Below are 22,884 nucleotides of genomic sequence, written 5' to 3'. Positions count from 1 at the left end.
CTCTTAGAACTGCTTTTGCTGCATCCCATAGGTTTTGGATCATCATGTTTTCATTGTCATTTGTCTCTAGGTATTTTTTGATTTCCTCTTTGATTTCTTCATTGATCTCTTGGTTATTTAGTAACGTATTGTTTAGCCTCCATGTGTTTGTGTTTTTTACTTTTTTTCCCCTGTAATTCATTTCTAATCTCATAGCATTGTGTTCAGAAACGATGCTTGATATGATTTCAATTTTTTAAAATTTACTGAGGCTTGATTTGTGACCCCAGAAGTAATCTCTCCTGGAGAATGTTCCATGCACACTTGAGAAGAAAGTGTAATCTGCTGTTTTTGGATGGAATGTCCTATAAATATCAATTAAATCTATCTGGTCTGTTGTGTCATTTAAAGCTTGTGTTTCCTTATTTATTTTCACTTTGGATGATCTGTCCATTGGTGTACGTGAGGTGTTAACATCCGTCCCCCACTATTATTGTGTTACTGTCAATTTCCTCTTTTAGAGCTGTTAGCAATTGCGTTATGTATTGTGGTGCTCCTGTGTTGGGTGCATATATATTTATAATGGTTATATCTTCTTCTTGGATGGATCCCTTGATCATTATGTGGTGTCCTTCCTTGTCTCTTGTAACATTCTTTATTTTAAAGTCTATTTTATTTGATGTGAGTATTGCTACTCCAGCTTTCTTTTGATTTCCATTTGCATGGAATATGTTTTTCCATCACCTCACTTTCAGTCTGTATGTGTCCCTAGGTCTGAAGTGGATCTCTTGTAGACAGCATATATATGGGTCTTATTTTTGTATCCATTCAGCAAGCCTGTGTCTTTTGGTTGGAGCATTTACTCCATTAACGTTTAAGGTAATTATCGATATGTATGTTCCTATGACCATTTTCTTAATTGTTTTGGGGTTTTTTTTTTTAGGTCCTTTTCTTCTTTTGTGTTTCCCAGTTAGAGGAGTTCGTTTAGCATTTATTGTAGAGTTGGTTTGGTGGTGCTGAATTCTCTTAGCTTTTGCTTGTCTGTAAAGCTTTTGATTTCTCCATCGAATCTGAATGAGATCCTTGCTGGGTAGAATAATCTTGGTTGTAGGTCCTTCCCTTTCATCACTTTAAGTATATCATGCCACTCCCTTCTGGCTTGTAGAGTTTCTGCTGAGAAATCAGCTATTAACCTTATGGGAGTTCCCTTGTACATTGTCATTTTTCCCTTGCTGCTTTCAGTAATTTTTCTTGTCTTTAATGTTCGCCAATTTGATCACTATGTGTCTCGGAGTGTTTCTCCTTGGGTTTATCCTGTATGGGACTCTGCACTTCCTGGACTTGGGTGGCTATTTCCTTTCCCATGTTAGGGAAGTTTTAGACTATCATCTCTTCAAATATTTTCTCGGGTCCTTTCTCTCTCTCTGTTCTCCTTTGGGATCCCTATAATGCGAATGTTGTTGCGTTTACTGTTGTCCCAGAGGTGTCTTAGGCTGTCTTCATTTCTTCTCATTCCTTTTCCTTTATTCTGTTCTGCAGCAGTGAATTCCACCATTCTGTCTCCAGGTCACTTATCCGTTCTTCTGCCTCAGTTATTCTGCTAGTGATTCCTTCTAGTGTAGTTTTCATTTCAGTTATTGTACTGTACATCTCTGTTTGTTTGTTTTTTAATTCTTGTAGGTCTTTGTTAAACATTTCTTGCATCTTCTCGATCTTTGCCTCCATTCTTTTTCCGAGGTCCTGGATCATCTTCACTATCATTATTCTGAATTCTTTTTCTGGAAGATTGCCTATCTCTGCTCCATTTTGTTGTTTTTCTGGGGTTTTATCTTGTCCCTTCATCTGGTACATAACCCTCTGCCTTTTCATCTTGTCTATCTTTCTGTGAATGTGGTTTTTGTTCCACAGGCTGCAGGATTGTAGTTCTTGCTTCTGCTTTCTGCCCTCTTGCTGGTGATGTGATTCTATTTATATAAAATTCAGCATACTGCTAGTGTTGGACAGTGTCCTGCAGAGAATGGGGGTGGCTGTGGCTCACTGTGAGGACAAGGACACTGGCAGCAGAAGTTCTGGAAAGTACGCCTTGGTGTGAGCCCTCCCAGAGTCTGCCATTAGCCCCACCAGAGATGATGACCTCTCTTTTTATGCCCTTACCCCTGTACTGCTGTCTCCTTCTCAAGGCCGTTGACCTCCTCTCGCTCTTTCCTGCTTGTCCTCAGACCTGCCCTTGGTCTTCCTGTTACCACCAGTCCTTTCTTCAGCTCTCTCCTTTCCTCCTTTTGTGCAATTGAACGTTTGGTATGTTTTATAGGAAGCTTCCCCTTATATTTCCAGTCAGTTAAGTATCTCATTCAGAATCCGTGTCTTGGGCTTCCCTGGTGGTGCAGTGGGTAAGAATCCGCCTGCCAATGCAGGGGACACGGGTTCAAGCCCTGGTCCAGGAAGATCCCACATGCCGCGGAGCAACTAAGCCCGTGCGCCACAACTACTGAGCCTGCGCTCTAGAGCCCACGAGCCACAACTCCTGAAGCCTGTGTGCCTAGAGCCGGTGCTCTGCAACAAGAGAAGCCACCGCAATGAGAAGCCTGCGCACTGCAACAGAGTAGCCCCCGCTCGCTGCACCTAGAGAAAGCCTGCGAGCAGCAACAAAGACCCAACGCAGCCAAAAATAAATAAAGAAAATAAAGAAAAGAATCTGTGTCTCTTCCATGTGCTCTCATGTTCTGCTTTCTTATTTATGGTTGAGCTCTGGTCATCCATCCTGAACTGCTTCTAGCCCTTCGCTCATCAGCCTCTTCTCCTCTTGCCTCCTTTTCATGATTCAGCTCCAAATTCCCACACTGCCTCAATACCACATCCTTCTGCAAACACATCTTAGATCGCTATCAAAACTAGATTGTTCTCCAACACTGGCCTCTAGGTTCTTTGTCCAGACTCCTTTGGCCAGCAGTGTATCACTCACCTCCTTGGCCTACCCCTACCGCTGCGTCACCCATCTGTGTTTGACAGGTCTCTTCAGATCTGAACCTATTGTTAGATCCAACCCAACTTTCTCAATGCATCCTATTCAGCCCTTTGTGATTCTGGCAAAGCATCCTGCAGCTTTGTCTCCTTGAAGCTAGAAATAGCACCTGATGAGAAAGAAACAGTGGTCTATATCCATTTCACTTGTACATGTCACAGGGATTCCTATAATTTCATTCAAGTGCTTTCTTCTAACAAAAAATGGAATGTCACTATGGTAAAAGTTTCTAGAAATGCATTATTTCATCCAAAACTATGGGCCAAGCAGGAAAGACAGGGATGTAAAATGAACTGTCCATGTCCCACCACATGTTAGCTAGTCACCTTCTGCTATCACTCCATCCATCCCTTGGTCTTTCTGACTTAAATTCAGATGACATGAGAGGACTCAGTAGGGAAAGCATCCATTTTCTCAGCCTGAAAAGCAAGCAACATTATTTAAATATTATCACAGGTGTATTAAAGACCACTTGAAAAGGAAAACGACAACCTTAGGACTGGGGGAGGAAATCACTCAAAACAGCACAGGCTTCCAATCACCCCAGGATCTGAGAGGTTAGGGATTTGTCTTAGCAATCATTTTATTTCAGAAAATGATTTATTTTTCCTTTCATGAAAGTAGTTTACTCCACTCTTGAGTGAGACTTTTAATCTTAGACCAGAAGATTTTTTTTTGACAGCACTGCTCCAGTAGATGAATGAGGGAAGTATGACTCCTGCCCAGGAAAACAGAGGCCAGGCTGCACCTCGTGTTCATTCATATTAGTCTTACAACACACTGAGGTTTGCAAGTGACTTCATGCCAGGAGGAACAGCAGGTGTGTCATACATGCATATCGTTAGGCCAAGCAAGTGCTCAGGCCACGACCAGCCCTTCCCCCTCCTTTGGGTGAGATCATTACAATCACCTGTTCCTCTATATTGCTTTCTTTTGGCGTTGCTGTAATGTTCTGTTTAAGTGTATACAGCACAGGGAACTCTGCTCAATATTTGTAATAACCTAAATGGGAAAAGAATTTGAAAAAGAACAGATACATGTATATGTGTGACTGAATCACTTTGCTGTACGCCTGAAACTAGCACAACATTGTAAATCAACTATACTCTAATATAAAATAAGAATTAAAAAACAAAACAAAAGAATTAAAATAAATAAATAAAAAATAAAATAAGCACTTTATTTTTAAAAATAAAATTCAAAATAAAATTGTTTAAAATTGTTTAAATAAAATTAAATTAAGAATCAAAAAAGGGAACAATAGTGAGGAAAAAATCCTCAACTAGGAGTAAAAATCTAAAATTTGCCCACTAGATGAAACAAAATTCAAATGAATTCATATTCAATGAGCAAATTTTAAACACAAGGCTCTGTATATCCCTCGAGATTGCTCTGTTAGACACTATGTTGATCCCTTTGCATATTTGGTCCTATGAAATACAGTCCTCAAGATGTCCAACTACAGGAAATTGGACAAAGAAAATTCCTGTGAACTGAAATAAATCAAACTGAAGGCAAAAACCAAACAAAAACGAGTATACAAGGTCACCCTTGTGATTTGAATGTGAATTCCTTATCATCATCATTTCACATGGACAAATGCAGACTCTCTGGTGATGAGCCTCTTTTCCTTTCCCAGACCCCAGCTATCTCCAACACGTGTCCTGGTTGTCTTAGGAGAGCGAGATTCTTCTGGGATTCTGCTGGGTTGACCTGTTGCTCAGGACCAACAGGCCAGCGGGACAAGCCACTCAGGGAGCTGGCTCATGGCAGTCAGCACGGACACCTTGGGTAGCTCAGATGTGCTGGTTTCCAGCCAGCGACATGCTTTGTGTCAAAGACACAAGAGTCTGTTGTTCTCACTCACAATGCAGAGCTGCTCCCATGACACCAGGGGTATGTTGTAGTGAAGCCCTTGCTCCTGGTGGAAGCTGGTTTCACATTACATACTTGTATTTGAGGTACAGGAAAGGCCATTTACCGAACTGCACTTGTAGATCACTGAAAATTCATGCATCATTTTAAATACAAAATACAAACACAAAATACAAAATACTGTATGTCCAGAGATTTTTATTCGACTTAAAAATTTACTAATTGATTCCTCTCTTTAAATATTTCATGAGCATTGAAGTACTTCAAGACAACATCACAGCATAGGAACACTTAACTTATGTGAATTCCAATCTAGGCTTTGGTAAAACAAAAGAACAATGTAGTTTTCATTCAGTGTAATGGCTGACGAAACAGCAGTGTGTTTCAACACTTCAACAGTTATGTACTTCAGAGATAGTGGAATATTGATAATAGAGTATTGTGTCATGTTTTCATGGGTCTTCTAAGAGACCTTCAGGGCTGCTGACTTTAGAACCTGACATCTAAGTAAGATGAGATGCCACTATATTATAAAGCCTTCATACTTCTTTATTTTCCTCAATTCTGTCAGCTTCATTTTTTTAAATTGAACTATAGTTGATTTACAATGTTGGGTTAGTTTCTGGTGTACAGCAAAGTGACTCAGTTTTTTATATCTATATCTATATCTATATATACGTACACACACGCTCTTTTCAGAAAAGAATATATTCTTTTCAGACTCTTCCATTATAGGTTATTACAAGATATTGGATATAGTTCCCTGTGCTATACAGTAGTACCTTGTTGTTTATCTATTTTATATATAATAGTGTGTATATGTTAATTCCAAACTCCTAATTTATCCCTCCCCGCCTTTCCCTTTTGGTAACCGTAAATTTGTCTTCTTTGTCTGTGACTCTATTTCTGTTTTGTAAATGAGTTCATTTATATCATATTTTTAGATTCCACATATAAATGATATGATATTTGTCTTTTTCTGTCTGAATTACTTCACTTAGTATGATAATCTCCAGTTCCATCCATGTTGCTGCAAATGGCATTATTGCATTCTTTTTCATGGCTGAGGGGTATTCCATTGTATATATGTACCACATCTTCTTTATCCATTCAACTGTTGATGGACACTTAGGTTGCTTCCATGTCTTGCCTATTGTCAGTAGTGTGGCAATGAACATTGGGTGCATGTGTAATGAGTCCAGTGTTCTTTTCAAGAAGCATATGCTATCTAACTTTGAGTAACTTAGTTTCTATGAGCCTGGATCACCACATCTACATAAGGAATGTGGTAAAGAGTGAAGACCCCTACATCCTCCAGCCTACCTTCCTGGTGTCACTCAGCCAGGATTCTGGGTGGGCATACTCTAAGCAAAAGACCATAGACAATATGACCCCCCAGTCAGGGTTCTTTTCTAGAGCTAGAAAGAACTGCTGCCCAGTTCAGTAGTCACTGGTCATAGAAAGCTATTGACATTTAAATTAACTAAAATTAACAGCTCATTTCCTTGGTTGCACTAGTCCCATTTCAACTACTTACTAGCCACATGAGGCTGGTGGCTACTAGCCTGGAAAGCATGGTTGTAGAACATTTCCATCATCACAGAAAGTTTCTATCGGAAAGCTCTCTTCTAAAGTATTTCAGTTATTTTTATATGTTTAAGAGGTTTGGGAGGAAATTAATGAAGAATATGTTCAGAATTATATTCTTGGTGAAGATGGAGATTTAACATAGTGTTAGTTCCAAAATGATCAAAGATCCTAGTAGAGATGCCAGGCTTTGTGAAGTAGCTTATATGGGTATGTATGTTGCATAATACAAATAGAGTAGTCCCTCTTTCCAGAAAAAGCCTTGTCTTTGCTGCCATTCACACCTTGATGTGTGCCATTGTCCTTGTGTGAAATAATCTTTCCTTTTATTGCTTATTCAAATCTTTCGCATCCTTCAAGCACCATTCAAGTTCCTTTTTAGGTGTTACCAACTTATGCTGACTTCCATGCCGTCCCCTGCAATCTGTTATCTTCCAACTTTAGTAGTAACGTAGAGGCAGAGGCTTTATCACACACTCCATTCTGTCACACTTTACTGTGTCATTGTCCCCACCCCATCAGACATTCTTTGTACACAAAATCTCCGAAATTCTTTGTACACCATGACATCTTGAAAGTACTTGCCACAGGTGGTTGTTCATTCAGCAGATGTTTGTGGAGGGCCTACTGATTGGAAGTTAATATCCTAGACATCAAGGATGTAAGGAGGAAAGAGGTGGCAAATAGATAAATTTGTAAATATTTAGGAAGTTGGAGCAAAGCCAGGGATGATTAATGCATACCCATTCATAATTTATTTTACCATTTTATTTGTTTTATAAAAACTACCACTTAAAATGAGCAGTACGAGTGAATGTCAAGTTCAGATCAAGATCATTGGACATGAATTTGACTTTTTTCTTTTTCTTTAAAGATTACACTGCTCCCCAAAATCGAGCAGAAAAACAGCAGGAAGTTCCTTTCCTGCTGTCACAGTATTAGTAGATGGTATACAGTGGAGCTGCCTTATCAGGGCAGGTTTTAGTTTTTATACTAAACCCAAAAGTTGTGTTAACTGAGATGTTCTTTTTATTTATTTACTTGTACACATAGGTGAAAGAGAATAATTGTTGCAAGAGTCCCAAGAGAATTTTGGTCTTGGGATTTCTAGCTCCGTGAGCTGAAGCCCATTATTTATCCAGTGTGGGGCTGTGAGACACACACCAGTTGGTGATGGTCCCTCTCGTAGGCTCACGTTGGACAGCTTTGTGCATGTTGAGGCCGGCGAGGGAGTGTCGTCATCTCTGGGGCTGGTGAGGCTGAGGTTGGGGCATGGGAAGTGCAGGATACCGGGAGCTGGTCATGGTGGCTGCTGGGGTGCTCCAGGCTCTGGCACCTGAGGGTAAGGAGGGGAAACAAGTCGCCTGACTGGGACTCACTCACACCACCATCCCCTGCTCCCCTACTCTGCCTTCTGCTTGAGTCATCCTGTCATGTGTGGTTGCAGTTTTCCTATAGGAAATAAGACCACAACTACACAGTTCACAAAGTCAGCCTGGCACCTGCTTGAAATTTCCGCAACACTTTCAAATAAACATTAGACAAGGGGCTTCCCTGGTGGCACAGTGATTAAGAACCCACCTGTCAATGAAGGGGACACGGGTTCGAGCCCTGGTCCGGGAAGATCCCACATGCCGCGGAGCAACTAAGCCCGTGCGCCACAACTACTGAGCCTGTCCTCTAGAGCCCACGAGCCACAACTCTTGAGCCCACGTGCCACAACTACTGAAGGCCGCACACCTAGAGCCCGTGCTCTGCAACAAGAGAAGCCACTGCGACGAGAAGCCCGTGTGCCGCAACGAAGAGTAGCCTCCGCTCGCCTCAACTAGAGAAAGCCCGCATGCAGCAGCAAAGACCCAAGGCAGCCAAAAATAAATATAAATAAAGTAAATGAATTTATTTAAAAAAAGAAAACATTAGACAGGAAGGCAGTTTAGTTGTTGATAAAAATGTATATTTCCTTATACCCCAAAGAATTGAAGTCTGGAAGAGAAATATTTGTCCATCCCCCCCCAACTTTTAAGCATAGCAGCATTATTCACAGTAGCAAAAAGGTGGAAACAACCTCTGTCCATCAGTGGATGAATGGATTTTTTTTAATGTGGTATGTCCATACAGTGAAATATTATTCAGCCTTGAAAACGAAAGAAATTTGTAACATGCTACATCATGGTTGAACCTTGAGGTTCATGCTAAATAAAATAAGCCAGATGCAAAAAGATACAAACCGTATGATTCCACTTACATGAGGTACCCTGAGTAGGCAGCTTCATAGAGACAGAAAGTAGAAAGGTGGTAGCAAGGGGCTGAGGGGAGGACAGAATGGGTAGTTAGTGTTTCATGGGTACAGTTTTAGTTCTGCAAAATGAAAAGGGTTCTGGAGATTGGCATCACAACAAAGGAATGTGCTTAACGGTATAGAACTGTACACTTCAAAATGATTAAGATGGTAAATTTTCTGTTATGTGTATTTTACCACAATTTAAAATTAAATATATGTATTCCTTGAAAAAAATTTTGTGTTTAAAAACTAAAAATAAATCAGTTAAATACCCACTCACACTAATTCCTTCATTGTCATCCATTTACTATTACCTTGTTCACGTATGGGTTTTTAAAAATTATTATCTTAATAGAAAAGTCATGCTCACTTTTCCTTTTCAGATCAATCTAGAGTTCAGTAAATAGTGCATTCTGTTCATTAAATGTGTCATGAGTAGTACTAATCTGTTTTGTAGTTGTTTTGTTTCACTTCCAGGGAAAATATACGTCTTTAGTTAGCCCTATTGCCCTCACGCCATCATAATAATATTACTTAAGGTTTGTGCAGCGTGATATTTGTAACACACTGCGTGGCTTCAATGCTTGCAGTGAAATGAGTACAGCAGCATATTCACCTCTCCCACTAGGAATGAGGTTGCATGATTCAGCCAGATCTAAGGGGCTGCGTTCTTCCTTAGCCCTCCTGTCCCACAGCCGCCCACAAACCCCCCCACCTGAGCTGCTCTGCAGGGCTGGAGGAGCCCAGGTGAGCCAGGTTGCATGGGACCTATCACACTGCTTGGGTGACACCATATTCTGTGAGCTGCTTTCCCCTGTAAAAGCGTAACTGTCACATCACATGGAATCCTTGCTTTGTCAACAGGAAGGTCAGAAAATATTTATTCATTTATTCAACTGTATATTGAGAGCCTACTCTGTAGTCCAGGGACTGTACTGTATCCCACCTCTATGTGAACAAGAGGTGGTCCTTGACCTCAAAGAGTTTATAGGCTATTCTCAATTCTTCAGCTAGTGAACATGGAATCTTTTACATTAGAAGTTACACTCGAGGTTTTCTCTAGCCCAGACTCAACTTTGCACTCATGCGGTAATTCTCCTGCAACAACCCTGGAGCCATACTCGGCTTACCCTGAACTCTGCCAGAGTAACACAGCTCTGGTTATTATAGCTTTTCCTTAAACATTTCCTTCTAATTTCTGTCCTTGCTTCACCTTCTGCCTTCCTGGAAAATAACGATCATTTCTTTCTAGAGTTGTTCCTTCTAGAGGTGGAGATTCTTCTTCTTCTTCTTTTTTTTAAGAATCAACTTTATTTATTTATTTTTGGTTGTGTTGGGTCTTCGTTGCTGCGCGCGCGTTTTCTCTAGTTGTGGCGAGCGGGAGCTACTCTTTGTTGCGGTGCGCAGGCTTCTCATTGCGGTGGCTTCTCTTGTTGCGGAGCACGGGCTCTAGGTGCGCGGGCTTCAGTGGTTGTGGCACGTGGGCCAGTAGTTTCGGCTCGCGGGCTCTAGAGCACAGGCTCAGTAGTTGTGGCTCACAGGCTGTAGAACGCAGGCTCAGTAGTTGTAGCGCACAGGCTTCCTTGCTCCGCGGCATGTGGGATCTTCCCGGACCAGGGATTGAACCGGTGTCCCCTGCATTGGCAGGCGGATTCTTAACCACTGTGCCACCAGGGAAGTCCTGAAGTGGAGATTCTTCTGTGATTTCTCTTATAACATGGTTTACAAAAGGCCCCTTGCCACCCGGTAGATTTCAGCATCAGAGTTTGATCCTGGCACTGTTACCATCCGAGGTCCATCAGTGCATCCCAACAGGGCGTGGGCTTTGCTAGCAGCCACTCATTGCCAGGCCCTGCTGAACCTCTGGTGCCATGTCACCCCCAGGTCAGAGCATTACAGGGCTATCCGATGGCAAAGACGAGAACGCCCACATGTGCTTGAGGAAGGCCAGTACAGGCCTCCTGGAGATGCTGGCCTTTGAGATAGATCTTCGAGTGCTCAGGGAGTCTTAGCAGAGGTGAGCCTGAGTTTTTCTTAGTTAGGTACATTTTAAGAAGGTTAGACTTGCAGTAGAGTGGAGGGTGTGTTAGAAGTGAAGAAACCAGTTAGGAAGCTTTCATGGTAGGCGAGACCTTTAACATCTCAACCGAGAGTACTTTGAAGGGTCACCTTCCCCACATCCTCACCCACGCTTGAAATTCTCATACTTTCAGTTTTGCTGATCTCACAGTTGTAAATTGGTTTTTCATCATTTTAATTTGCCTTTCCTTGATCACTAATGAGATTGGGCATTTTTTCATATTGTTACTAGTCACTCTTTTGCCTAGTATTAAATATTTGTTTGTCTTTTTCTGAATTTATGGGCGTTTTATGCATTCTAGTAACTAATCTTTTAAATATTTGCAAGCATCTTCTCCCAGACTGTTCCTTATGCTTTATCCTTATTTCTGATGTCTTTTTTTTTAATACAAAAACTTTAAATTTTGATGTCAGGTCTATAAATCATTTCCTTTAAGGCGGAGTCTGTTGTTACCTTGTTTAAGAAATCCTTCTGTACCTCAGGATAATAAAGAGAGTTCCCCAATTTTTTTCCCCAATATGTAGAGTTTTGATTTTGAAGATTTTGCCTTTGTTTCATATTGGACTCATTTAGGGGCCTGGTGTGAGGCAGGAATTTATTTCTCCAGCCAAAAGTCAGTTGAATAGTCAGTCCTTTCCTTGTTTTGTGCCATGTCTACTATATACTATCCCACACCTGCTGAGGTGTCCTTCTATGTTCTTTGTTATCTTCCCTTGATTAATCATCTCGTCCTGTGCCGATACCACATGGAATTAATCGGCATAGTTTTGTAGTATGATTGATACCTGGTATGGCAGGTCCCTTATCTTTGTTCTTTTGGTTTTATTTATTTTTGAAGTTATCTTACCTATTTATGCCACTGCTCTTCATTATGAATTTAAAAATTGGTTGGCCAAGTAAGCTGTGCTCTTGGGATTTTTATTGGAATTGGATTGAACTAATAGATTAAGTTTGAGAGACCGACCTCTCTTCAGTATTACGTCTCCTCATCCATGAACAAAGTATTTCTCTCCGTTGATTCAGATCCTCTTTTATGTCCTTCAGCAAAAGATCATAATGACTTGCACCTTCATTTCTTTTTTATTTGTTGAAACATCCAATATTTCAGTTCCAGACCACAGAGCAACTCTACAGTAATAAAAACTATAGTAATAAAAAATACATTTTAAAGCAGTTTGGGGTACTATCGGATCGGCAGAGCAAAGCTAGCTTTTATTTTCTCCTGTTAGGTAACTCTCCTCCTGTCTATATCAGCAGTAATTCATGCAAATGTACCAGTTGCCACTGCCCAGCAAAGGCCTTGAGGTGTGCCATGAGAGGCTTCTGCCCCTGGTTGACGTCCATTCCATCAGCACTTGGTCCAGCAGCCCTTCGCTGAACAGTAAACCCACCAACCGTCTTCATTATGCCTGTGTGCTTTCTACCCACTGTGAAATTAGGAACAGTTTTGTCAGATGCTTTGCTTGAATTAAGAATCACTTTATCCACGGCACATTCCTTCCTAATGAACGATCCTTGTTTCTGAAGCACTTTTAGTATTTTACTAGCAACCTATATCCAAGTGTTGCATCCAACATTGTGGAAGATTTTTCCATCTCCTCCCCACACACTTATTTGCCCATATCTAGTCTTCTCAGATTTTTCCCATTCTCCTTGTTGTCTCATAATTTGCTAAAGTGACACTAGGTTCAACCTCTGGTTTTCCAATAAAGTGTTTGATCACATTAGCATTTATATTAAAATCTCAACCAATTCCTGCTCACCAAAAAAAAATAAATAAAATTTGTTCTTTAGAACTGCTACCTTTCTGTCATATAACCCAAGCTGAGACCCACTTAAACACCAGCACTGTTTAGTTAGGAGACTTTTGTTCTGACTTAAAAGATCACTAAAAAGCATAGTATAAACTACATTTTTTAAAAGGATGCAGTGGATAAGAATGATTTAACTAGATAAGCAGCCTCTGAACTGGCTGAACATCTAAGGCTTCTTACTTGCTAGTTGATCTCTGATCTGAAAATTTCAGGACATTAAGGATGATAGAAGAGAAAAGTGTTTGCTTCAACTACTACAGATGATGAGGAGGGAATCTGGTAGTGAATTTTAAGCAATTACAGAAAATCTCACTAAGCTCTCCCTTAATTCTTTAAACAGGTTGAAATTAACGATTTTGTTGTCATTTGTGTTTTTCCAGCTTCCAATTGTGGAAAAGATAAGAACCATCGCCCAGGCTGTCTATGGAGCCGAAGATATTGAACTCTCTCCGGAGGCACAGTCCAAAATAGATCGTTACACGGAACAGGTAAAAGTTGTGCGTTTAGGGGGGAAAATCCAGCTTAGGCTTTTGAAATTATTCACCGTGACTTGAGAGCTGGTGTATGTCCCACCAGCTGAACTTGGCTTAATCTACTCTATGGTCTACAAAAATTGAATTAATGTCCTTGGGTAGGACGTTAACTGTAATTATGGTGAGAGTACATACGTCGTTGACTTTTATGGTTATAAATTTGTCTAATATAGGTGGTGTCCATGTTTATCTGTGTGTGTGATCTTTAGCCCCTGCTAGTCAGCCACAAACATTGAAACTGTTCTTGGATGTGCAGCAGTGCAGGCAAGAGTTACATAATCTGTAGTGCTTTTTCCTCTTACTGTCTTAAAAATGGTAGCATGGTGCCAGGTTAGTCAGAGAGGACTGCAGCACATAAAGTTGGTGGTGCTTGGTATTCTTTCTTATACAGGTGCTTCATAGGCTTGGTGCTGAGATTGTCCACAATGGCTGAAGGCTCTGTCACCTTCTGCCGTGCACATGGCCAAGATTCAGCAGCGAGAATCTAGTCCTGTAATGGTTATGTCGAATAGGCTCCACTGCAGCATATTCGGCCACCTTAACCAAAGGGGCCATGTGCCTCAAACACCCCCTCCAGTTTGCTGTGATCAGATAGAAGTCAGAGCTCTTCAAGAGCTTGCTGGCAAAAGAGCTTCATGATGAGTATCACTGATCTATTTTTTTTAATCCCCCAACTCCTAAATTCTATTTTTTTTTTTACCTATAACATGTTTGTTTGTTTGTTTTTTAACATCTTTATTGGAGTATAATTGCTTTACAATGGTGTGTTAGTTTCTGCTTTACAACAAAGTGAATCAGTCATACATATACATATATCCCCATATCTCTTCCCTCTTGCGTCTCCCTCCCTCCCACCCTCCCTATCCTACCCCTCTAGGTGGTCACAAAGCACCGAGCTGATCTCCCTGTGCCATGTGGCTGCTTAAATTCTATTTTTAAAGCATATTTAATATTTTGTCCTCTGCTACCAGCACTAGCCAGAGTATTCGCCCAGGTTTGGTAAGATAGTCAGCAATTCATTTCTTCTTAGGATTTTCCAGGAGCTTAGAATGCTCTTGGCTTGTGCTTTTCAATAAATGATTCTCAAACATTGCTGTACACACTGGCATTGTTCTGCAGTGAAATTTTCACTCATGTGCAATGAAATGAGTAAAATAAGGTCATTGTCATGAGGTGTTTTTTTTTTTAATAAGTTTTTAATAATGCTATTTAAGGACTATCATTGATTCTACTATTAAGTCCTTCCTGATGTTTTCTCAGGCTTAAAATCTTCTTTCTTTTATGAAGTAATATGGTGATGGTATGTAGCATATTGGGTTTTTAAAAAATATATTCTTACTGGCAAACTTTTAAATTGGCAAACCCATATCAGTTCATAAAAATTATTTCAATATTTGATTGATCTCTGAAACCCAAAATTCTGGGCACCGTTTCTGTAGAGCAATTGTGATCGTCACCCAGCAGATTTCTGATCTGTATCGAAGAGTAAAGGGAACACCCCACCCCCAACCCCAGTTGATAGTACTCTGAAATCTTCCAAATCGTTCTAGGTTGAATCTCAAGAAATTCTGTGTGGGTTACCTCTGAAGATTGCATTCCTTTTATCTCTGTCTGTCCACCGAGGGAATGTTCCTTAAAAGTTACGCGTCAAGTATGTGGTTGCAGTTAATTAGCAAAGTCTCTAAGGAGGCACTGTGTACCCTTAATCGGGACCAGGCAGCGAGGACACTGTCCTTTTTGTGAGACCCCACATGTGACTTCCTCCCCTTTCACCTTTGGAACTCTGGGTCAGGCATCGCCTTTGGTCCTTAAAAATAAGAGGCTTAAATAGTGACCTCATCTTAGTTCATATAATGTAATCGCAGATCAAATAGCCATGATTCATAAAACAACACAAAGAGGCTCTTTGCTTCCTGACAGCCTCTAAGAATGAGCGAACAACGGGACTAAAAGCCTTGTTACAAAGCCTTTCTCCAGATTACCTTTCTGAGTGCCGGATATTAATATCCTTAGAAAGTGGTTTCTACAGCTGCTGCTGCCTCTTTGCCTGCAAATAACCACCTTTTCTTCAAAGACACACATAATGCTGCCTTTCTGTAACAAGAATTATCCAAAATAAGTAATAGACACCCTCAACTTGCCAGGTGATGATCTCGTGCAGACGAGTTTTTGTCCCATCTTCTTGTTCAATGAGCAAGCAGTAACAAGCACTATTGTGTGTGTGGATCTGAGTCGTGGGGATTCTGTGGAGTGCGGGTCAGACAAGTACAGGAGATGAACATTTATGCTCAAGGAACGCCTTTCCTTTCCTTTCTTACAGGGTTTTGGAAATTTGCCCATCTGCATGGCTAAGACCCACCTTTCCCTGTCTCACCAACCTGACAAGAAAGGCGTACCCAAGGATTTCATTCTACCCATTAGTGACGTACGGGCCAGCATAGGCGCTGGGTTCATTTACCCATTGGTTGGAACGGTGAGTGTGTAACATTCTCCAGAAACCTTCCCCAGTCTGTTTTGTCATGATGCCTAAAATCCTTATGCTCTGGGAACGCCTTACAGATCGGGTATTGGGAAGTAATTAATAGTATTTGCTCTTTTCCTAAATACTCTCTTCCACCATGAAAAATGCACCTGCCATCAGGGTTTGGATTTTTCTTTTCTTTAGATCACATGTTCAGCATCCCTTGAGTCATAAAGTCGACTCCCCCCTCATAGAACATGGAAGAGAATAATTTGGGAGGAGCCAGTCTGCTGCTGAAATGGTGGGGTGGCTTAGTGTAGGGCTTCTGGATCTTCACATCACTGCCCTCAGAATGATAAGGCTTCACTGCGGTGGGTTAAGTGGAGGCCACCACCATGTCCAAGAGACAGGACCAGCCTCCCACCCCAGGGCTGGGGAGATCAGTCTTTCAGGCTTCACCTCTTCGTCAGCACATTAAGAGGGGAGCTCTGCCTAAGAAAATGAGCAAATCACATGAGTTCTCGTTTTTGACCTTGTGACGGGACATTGTTGCCATGGGATGGTTATTGTTATTTCAAAGCTTCTCTTTGGACGGAGGGGAGATCGCACGCACGTGAAAGCTTATCAAAGCACTTAAAATCCACGGTGATAGGCTTAATACATAAAATGCTTCATTATAGCCACACAGAGATATGGTGGTTCCCCTTGGTTTATCTTCTCATCATGGGACGCTCCTGGATTAGATTCAGCACAAAAAAATCTTGATCATCTCTGTTGCTGTCGTTGTTACAAGCTGATCCAAGTCCAAACAGGAAACATAGCAATTTTTAAAATAAGCCATGTGGCTCTGTTGTTTAAGCAGCGGATGGGTAAAAAGTGCATAATGAGTGCAGAGTTGCTTGCCCTCATGTATACACGTTTCGTCTGATATTGGGCAAAGCGTTTTCAATAAGCGTTTTTTGAATTCTTAATGCCTGTGCTGCACAGAGAGACTAGGAGGCATCCAGTAGGTGTGGTGTTGCTGCTGGCATCCGAAATGCTCTCAGGGCACACGCGAGGCAGCAGCTGTTTCTTCCCTGGTTTAGGGGCAGGGGGTGTTTGGAAGAAAAAGAGAATCAGCCTCTGAACTGGGGAAACAGTGAATTTTGACTCAGAGGCACAGAAATACATGGTACCCTTCCCAGCGTGGTCCAGTGTGGCTGGAGTTGGACAGGGGTTGAGAGCTGAGAAATGGGATTGGGGTAGCAATACCAGGCCAAACTGTTAAGGATCTCAGCTGCCATCTTAAAGACCTTGGATATTATCTGATGCACGCTGGGGAGTTACAGTAAGGTGGGTTTCGCGCCTGGTTTTTATTCTTTCTCTCTCTTTTTTTTTTTTTTGGCCGCGCCACGTGGCTTGTGGGATCCTAGTTCCCCCACCAGGGATCGAACGTGCGCCCTCAGAAGTGAAAGCACAGGGTCCTCACCACTGGAAAAGAAAAATGTCTGATTTGTATTTTAGAAAAATAGCTCTGGTAGCAATGTGGAGAATGTTTAGAGGAAAGAGAACCAGACCCAGGGAGACATCGGCTGAGGCCAGAGGTAATCAAGGTTGGCATGGCAGCTGTAGAAGTAAGTATGGGGAGTAGAGATGAATTCGAGGTATATTTTGAAGGTAGCCACCTGCACGTGGGGCTCGGGGGGAGGGACACTTCTAGCCTGAGTGTAGACGGTGATGCTGTCCGTTGTGGAAGGAACACAGTCAAGAAGACAGATGGGCAGGGCCAGAAATGCGTCTGGCCAGGACGTAGAGAGCTGAAAAGGCTCATAGGATCTATAAAATGGTCTGTGAATCCATGAGAAATACAGACACAACACTCAGAAGAAAGGAACAGGCAGGAAGAAGGCCCTGAGAGCTTTAAGAATATACAAGAGGGTGGACACAGGGGAGAAGCAAGGATATGCATGAGAGAAATAAGCGGTAAAGGACGGTACTAGGAAAACAGCCATGTTTCCGGAGCCAGCGGGGTAACAGGAGCCCTCGAGGGTCTGGGCAGAACCATTGGAGGCGGCACGGGGAGACCAGAGAGTAACCGCGGGAGCTGGCGGTGGGGTTTCCCATTGAGGGAGGCATAGCAACGGTGCTGGAAGAGAGAGAAGGGTTCAGATAAAACAGGTTCTGAATGGTAATTTTAGAAAAGGTGCAACTGAAGGGAAAAAATTTCAGATCAGTGGTCCAGGGGGCGGGGGGGGGGGAGGGGACAGATTGCAGAGGGGCACCAGAGACCTTTTGTGGGTGATGGAAATACTCTGTATCAGCGGTCCCCAACCTTTTTGGCACCAGGGACCAGTTTCATGGAAGACAGTTTTTCCACGGTTGGGGGAGGGGGGATGTTTCAGGCGGTACTGCGAGCGATGGGGAGCGATGCGGAGCCGCAGGTGAAGCTTCGCTCGCTGCCTTGCCGCTCACCTCCTGCTGTGCAGCCCGGTTCCTAACAGGCCGCGGACTGATACCGTTCCATGGCCTTGGGGTTGGGGACCTATTTTAATTGTGGTGGTGGATCCATGACTGTATACATTGTGTCAAAACTCATAGACCTACACATTTTTTTTTTTTTTTTGCGGTACGCGGGCCTCTCACTGTTGTAGCCTCTCCCGTTGCGGAGCACAGGCTCCGGACGCGCAGGCTCAGCGGCCATGGCTCATGGGCCCGGCCGCTCCGCGGCACGTGGGATCTTCCCGGACCGGGGCGCGAACCCGCGTCCCCTGCATCGGCAGGCGGACTCTCAACCACTGCGCCACCAGGGAAGCCCAACCTACACATTTTTAAAGGGTAAAATTTATTGAGTATAAGGTAATCCTACCTCAGTTAACAAAAACACGAGGAGAGCTTGCTTTATATTCCTTAGAATGGCCTCCCTGATGGCAGCCCCTCAGGGCCAAAGATCTGGTCTTCAGTCCATGAAGGCCTTTGCTCAGCAGAGCACAGCCGGGTAGTACCCGCCCAGAGGGACCAAGGACAAGCGGCCACGAGGGTCCCAAAGAGCATGGAACAGTGGACACAACTGAGGAGGGAATTAGCCGAGTTCCTAATCTGCCCTGTCTTGTCCTGCACAGATCTGAAACCCCACAGTCGTTCTCCCAACAAATTCATTCATTCATTCATTCAGGGAACATGCACATGGCCCCGTGCTCCATGCTGTGGGGAGCCCCCAGTAAAGCAGCTTTCTCCACTTTAGGCAGCTAGTAAAGGTAGATAGAAGGGAATTAACAGGGACAATGGTTTGGTGTAAAAATTGTGAGTCAATAAATGATACCTTCTGAGTATCTGAGCATTTAAGAGTCATTAAATACCAATCATAATTTTAAATCTGTGGGGTCACTAAGCAAATAGATGCCGTGAGTCTCCTCCCACCTCAACTAATACCCTCCCATCCACAGCCTTGTAAGCCCATTTCTGGAAAGCCAGGATGCCGTCAGCCACAGCTTGTGTGTCTGCATGACCACGAGTCCATCCCTCCATCTCCCTTCTCCTCCTTGACGCCTGACTGGTAGTTGGAAAATGAAGGTGTGAGCAGTCCTCGAGGGGTGGCCTCCGGCTGCCTGGGTTCCCTGAGGAGCTCCCATGCCTCCACCCCCGGGTGGAGCCGTAAGCGGCAGGGCCCCGCGGTAAAATCCTCCAAAACAATCGTGTGAGGAGCGAGGAAGGAAGAAGTTCCTGGAGGTCAGGAAGTATCACGTGGAGGCAGTGACCTGCGGTCTGCTTTCTGTGACAGAGCAGGAAGCCGCTGGTGTCCGGGGCAAACGCACCGCAGGAGGCCAGGATCGCCTAATAAGGGCTGGTATTTACTTTTACTTGACCCCGTCCGGGGCCCTGCCACAGTCTGTGAGAATGCTTCTAAGATTCATCATCCATGTGGGAGACACAGTGTAGTAATTTCCTGCTGAGTTGACCGAGGCAAAGGGGGCTGGGGACACTGCGGGGACTGGCTCCTGCAGGTGGGAAAATTCTAGCCTGATGAATCACCCTGACTCAACACGGGCTTATCAGAGTGCCTCCAAAGCACACATCCGTCTCTCCCCTCCAGGAAGAAAGCCCAAACTGAGACCTCAAAATCAGAAAGCCCCTCAGTTTTTCTGCATTGCTCGTTCATTCATTCATGCATTCATTTATACCTGTCGGGTGGGAGGTGCTGTAAACCACATGGAGGCGAACAAGCTCCAGTCCTCTCCTGAGGGGCCTTATGGCAGATGCTGGCAAATAAAATCATACACGTGCAGAACACCGTGGGCTTTTATAGCAAAGGAGAAATCCCTCTGGTGTGTCCTCAGGGGAGGCCCGTCCTCCTGGCCACCTAGTAGGTCTAAAAGTGGAGGATCTCAACACAAGCTTGTCCCTCCTCAAACAATAAACATCTCCAGCTTTGCTGACTTTGGGAGATGGCACGGTGAAGTGCTGGAGAGTTCGGTTTTTTCCCCCTCCAGATTTAGTTTTCTAGATATTTACTTTTACCTTTCATCCTTACTTATAGGCCAAAGTTTTCTACCACTGAATGATTTCATCATGTTTTATTTAGTTACTGCTTTAATTGGAGTTGATCACCAATTTGTGACCTCCAGTTGGTGTAGATACTTTACCAGTACATTTCACTTCCTGGTGCTGTTTTTATAGAAGCACCCAGTCGTACATGGGTTCCTCAGCTAGGGCCATCTAAGACCTTTGCCCCATCCTTACGTGCACTGGCAGTGTTTTCTATTTCATTTTTCCTTCCTAAAATATCTTCATTCCTACTAAGCTCCGTGTGTATCCTTGCCTCTCTTTAATGACATTATTCTCGTATATTCTTTCCATCATATTATTGAAAGCTACAAAAGCATATAAAATCCTTGACCAACACACCACCACTTAGTACATCTCCTTGTAAGAAATAGTTTAGCAAATCCAGATCTTTGATGTGGGGAGAAAAGAGCAGACTGTTTTTAAGATTTTCCAACCCTATATTCTACAGATTACCCTGTTAAGTTTCCAAAAATTATTTCAAAGCTTATGGTTTAGAGTGCTCAATAAATCTCATAACTTATAAAACTTCTCCAAAACAATCTCATTTCCCACCGCTTCCCCAATTTAGTAGGTGGTCTTTGTCTGGTGGTCCCATTGCTTTGATATTGTCTTTAGGTTTTTATAATTTATCAGGGCTGTTTAATCATTTGACATAAATTTCGTGACATAAAAACATTAATATGTAAGCAAAGTTTATGAAATTACATTATTGGGAAGTAAATTACATTCCATATAGAAAAGACTAAAAAGACACCAAAATGTTGACAGGGGGCTGTGATATTATGAACAGCTTCTTTACTTTTCTGCTTATTTCAAATTACTGCATCAAGTGTATGTCACTTTCATAACATGAAAATACAATAAATAGAGAAATGGTAAACTGAAAGTACTTGGGGAAATGTTTAGCCAGGGCCGGTTAGTTGCAAGGGAGGCAGAGTACATGTATGGCAGGCGGAATTAGGCTGGTAGAACCATCTTGCCCTTCCTGGCTGTCTTGTAGTGTTTTAACACCTGAAAATTGGGACAGCAAAGAATGGACAAAAGAACTGGAATGTTCCTCCAAGAAGTGCACTCCTGAGGATGGCTTGTCGAGTCTCGTCAGGTGTTTGCTGGCCCCAAATTCTGCTAAGGAAATGCAAGATCGTTTTTTCCATGTTAATTTGTTTTCTTGCGGGGCTTCCTCACAGAGTGACGCGTTGTCAGAACAGTTGGCTTGGAGAGGTGTCCAACCAAGTGTGAATTCCTAGCAGAAGTCCATCTGAAGGCAGTTTTTGGTGTATCGGACTATTTTCCTTTGATACCACATTGAGGCAATGAGATTGGCTCCTTAGAAGAACTGAGAAGTCCTCTTTTTTTTTTTTTGCGATACGCAGGCCTCTCACTGCTGTGGCCTCTCCTGTTGCGGAGCACAGGCTCCGGATGCGCAGGCCCAGCGGCCATGGCTCACGGGCCCAGCCGCTCCGCGGCATGTGGGATCTTCCCGGACCGGGGCACGAACCCTTGTCCCCTTCCCCTGCATCGGCAGGCGGACTCCCAACCACTGCGCCACCAGGGAAGCCCGAGAAGTCCTCTTGAATATGAAGTCTTCTTTATTGACAAACTTAGGACACAAAATTAGGACCTAATGGTTATTAAGGACAAGAATATGAGCTGGAATCTTGGGCTTAAGCCATCCTGCAGTTTACCCTGAAGGGATTAAGACTTCCTACAGCGTTTACATGGTGTTCGGTGCCAGTTAGAGCCTTTCTGGGGGACACAGTGGCTACTTGAAACTGTAGAGAGAATCCTAGTGCTTTGGCCTCACAGACCAATGGGGAGAGAGAAGCATCTAGGCTGGGGGCTGTAAGATGCAGTGCGTCAGAGCTCCTTGTCCGTCTGGAGCAGTGATTCTCACTGGGCAGCTCCCCTGTCCCTTCTACACACTTCACTTTATCCCTGTTGTCTTTCTGGAACAGACCGTGTGATCCTGGGCACTGAATATATGTACATGCCATGACTGGTCTGGGCTGGCCCCATCAGAGCACGGAAATCTGTCCAAGGAAAGGGGACTGGAAAATCAGCAGTAAAACAAGCAGCTCATTGAACGAGCAAACGGGCCCTGGTGTGGCCTTCATTTCCACTCTGTGCCCTGACCTGGCCACATCTCTACCCAGGTGCCCCACTGACAACCTCACTTGGCTTGACTCTGGAAAGCAGGAAACTGCTGGAGCGTGTTTGGGAAATCAGTGATGTCATCCACAGCGAATGCTGGGTGGAGAGTTCCTGGTCTGCGGGGAACGGGGGCCAGTGAAAGAGCAAGCTGGGGCCCCACCCAGCCAAGTCATTGCCGTTTTCTTTCTCACATTTCAGTTAAGCTCACTTTGTTTTCCGTTCTCCTCCCTCTCCTGTAAAAGTATGTACTGAATGTTTTGTTTCCGCTGCATCTGATTCAGGTCAGTGATGAAGTTATTCTGCAGCCCAGTGGGGAGATGATTTCCTCCTGGCACACCGACCCTACTCAGGGATGCATAGTTATAAACTCGGTCCACTTGGTCAGGCATGAATTAATTCAGACCTTATAGGTTTCAACCCAGTGCACTACTCCTCACGTCTTCCAGAGATTCATGGCCAGGTACACACACTCACTCCTCAAGCTGCCTTTATTTTTTTAAATAAATTTATTTATTTATTTTATTTTTGGCTGCGTTGGGTCTTCGTTGCTGTGCGAGGG

The 22,884-nt window shown here is 43.3% G+C and overlaps 1 protein-coding gene across 1 annotated transcript in view; it reads left to right on the top strand.

The window, feature by feature from the left end:
- MTHFD1L (methylenetetrahydrofolate dehydrogenase (NADP+ dependent) 1 like) overlaps nucleotides 1-22,884 on the top strand; it is a 214,176-nt gene that overhangs the window by 148,947 nt on the left and 42,345 nt on the right. The window contains exons 25-26 of the mRNA XM_024122544.2: nucleotides 13,019-13,126; nucleotides 15,492-15,644. Of these exons, the coding sequence (XP_023978312.1) occupies nucleotides 13,019-13,126; nucleotides 15,492-15,644 (261 nt within the window). The remainder of the gene's footprint in view (nucleotides 1-13,018; nucleotides 13,127-15,491; nucleotides 15,645-22,884) is intronic.

Source organism: Physeter macrocephalus, chromosome 10 (genome assembly GCF_002837175.3).
Source record: "Physeter macrocephalus isolate SW-GA chromosome 10, ASM283717v5, whole genome shotgun sequence".
Lineage (NCBI taxonomy): Eukaryota > Metazoa > Chordata > Mammalia > Artiodactyla > Physeteridae > Physeter > Physeter macrocephalus.
This window is presented reverse-complemented; position numbering and strand designations above follow the sequence as displayed.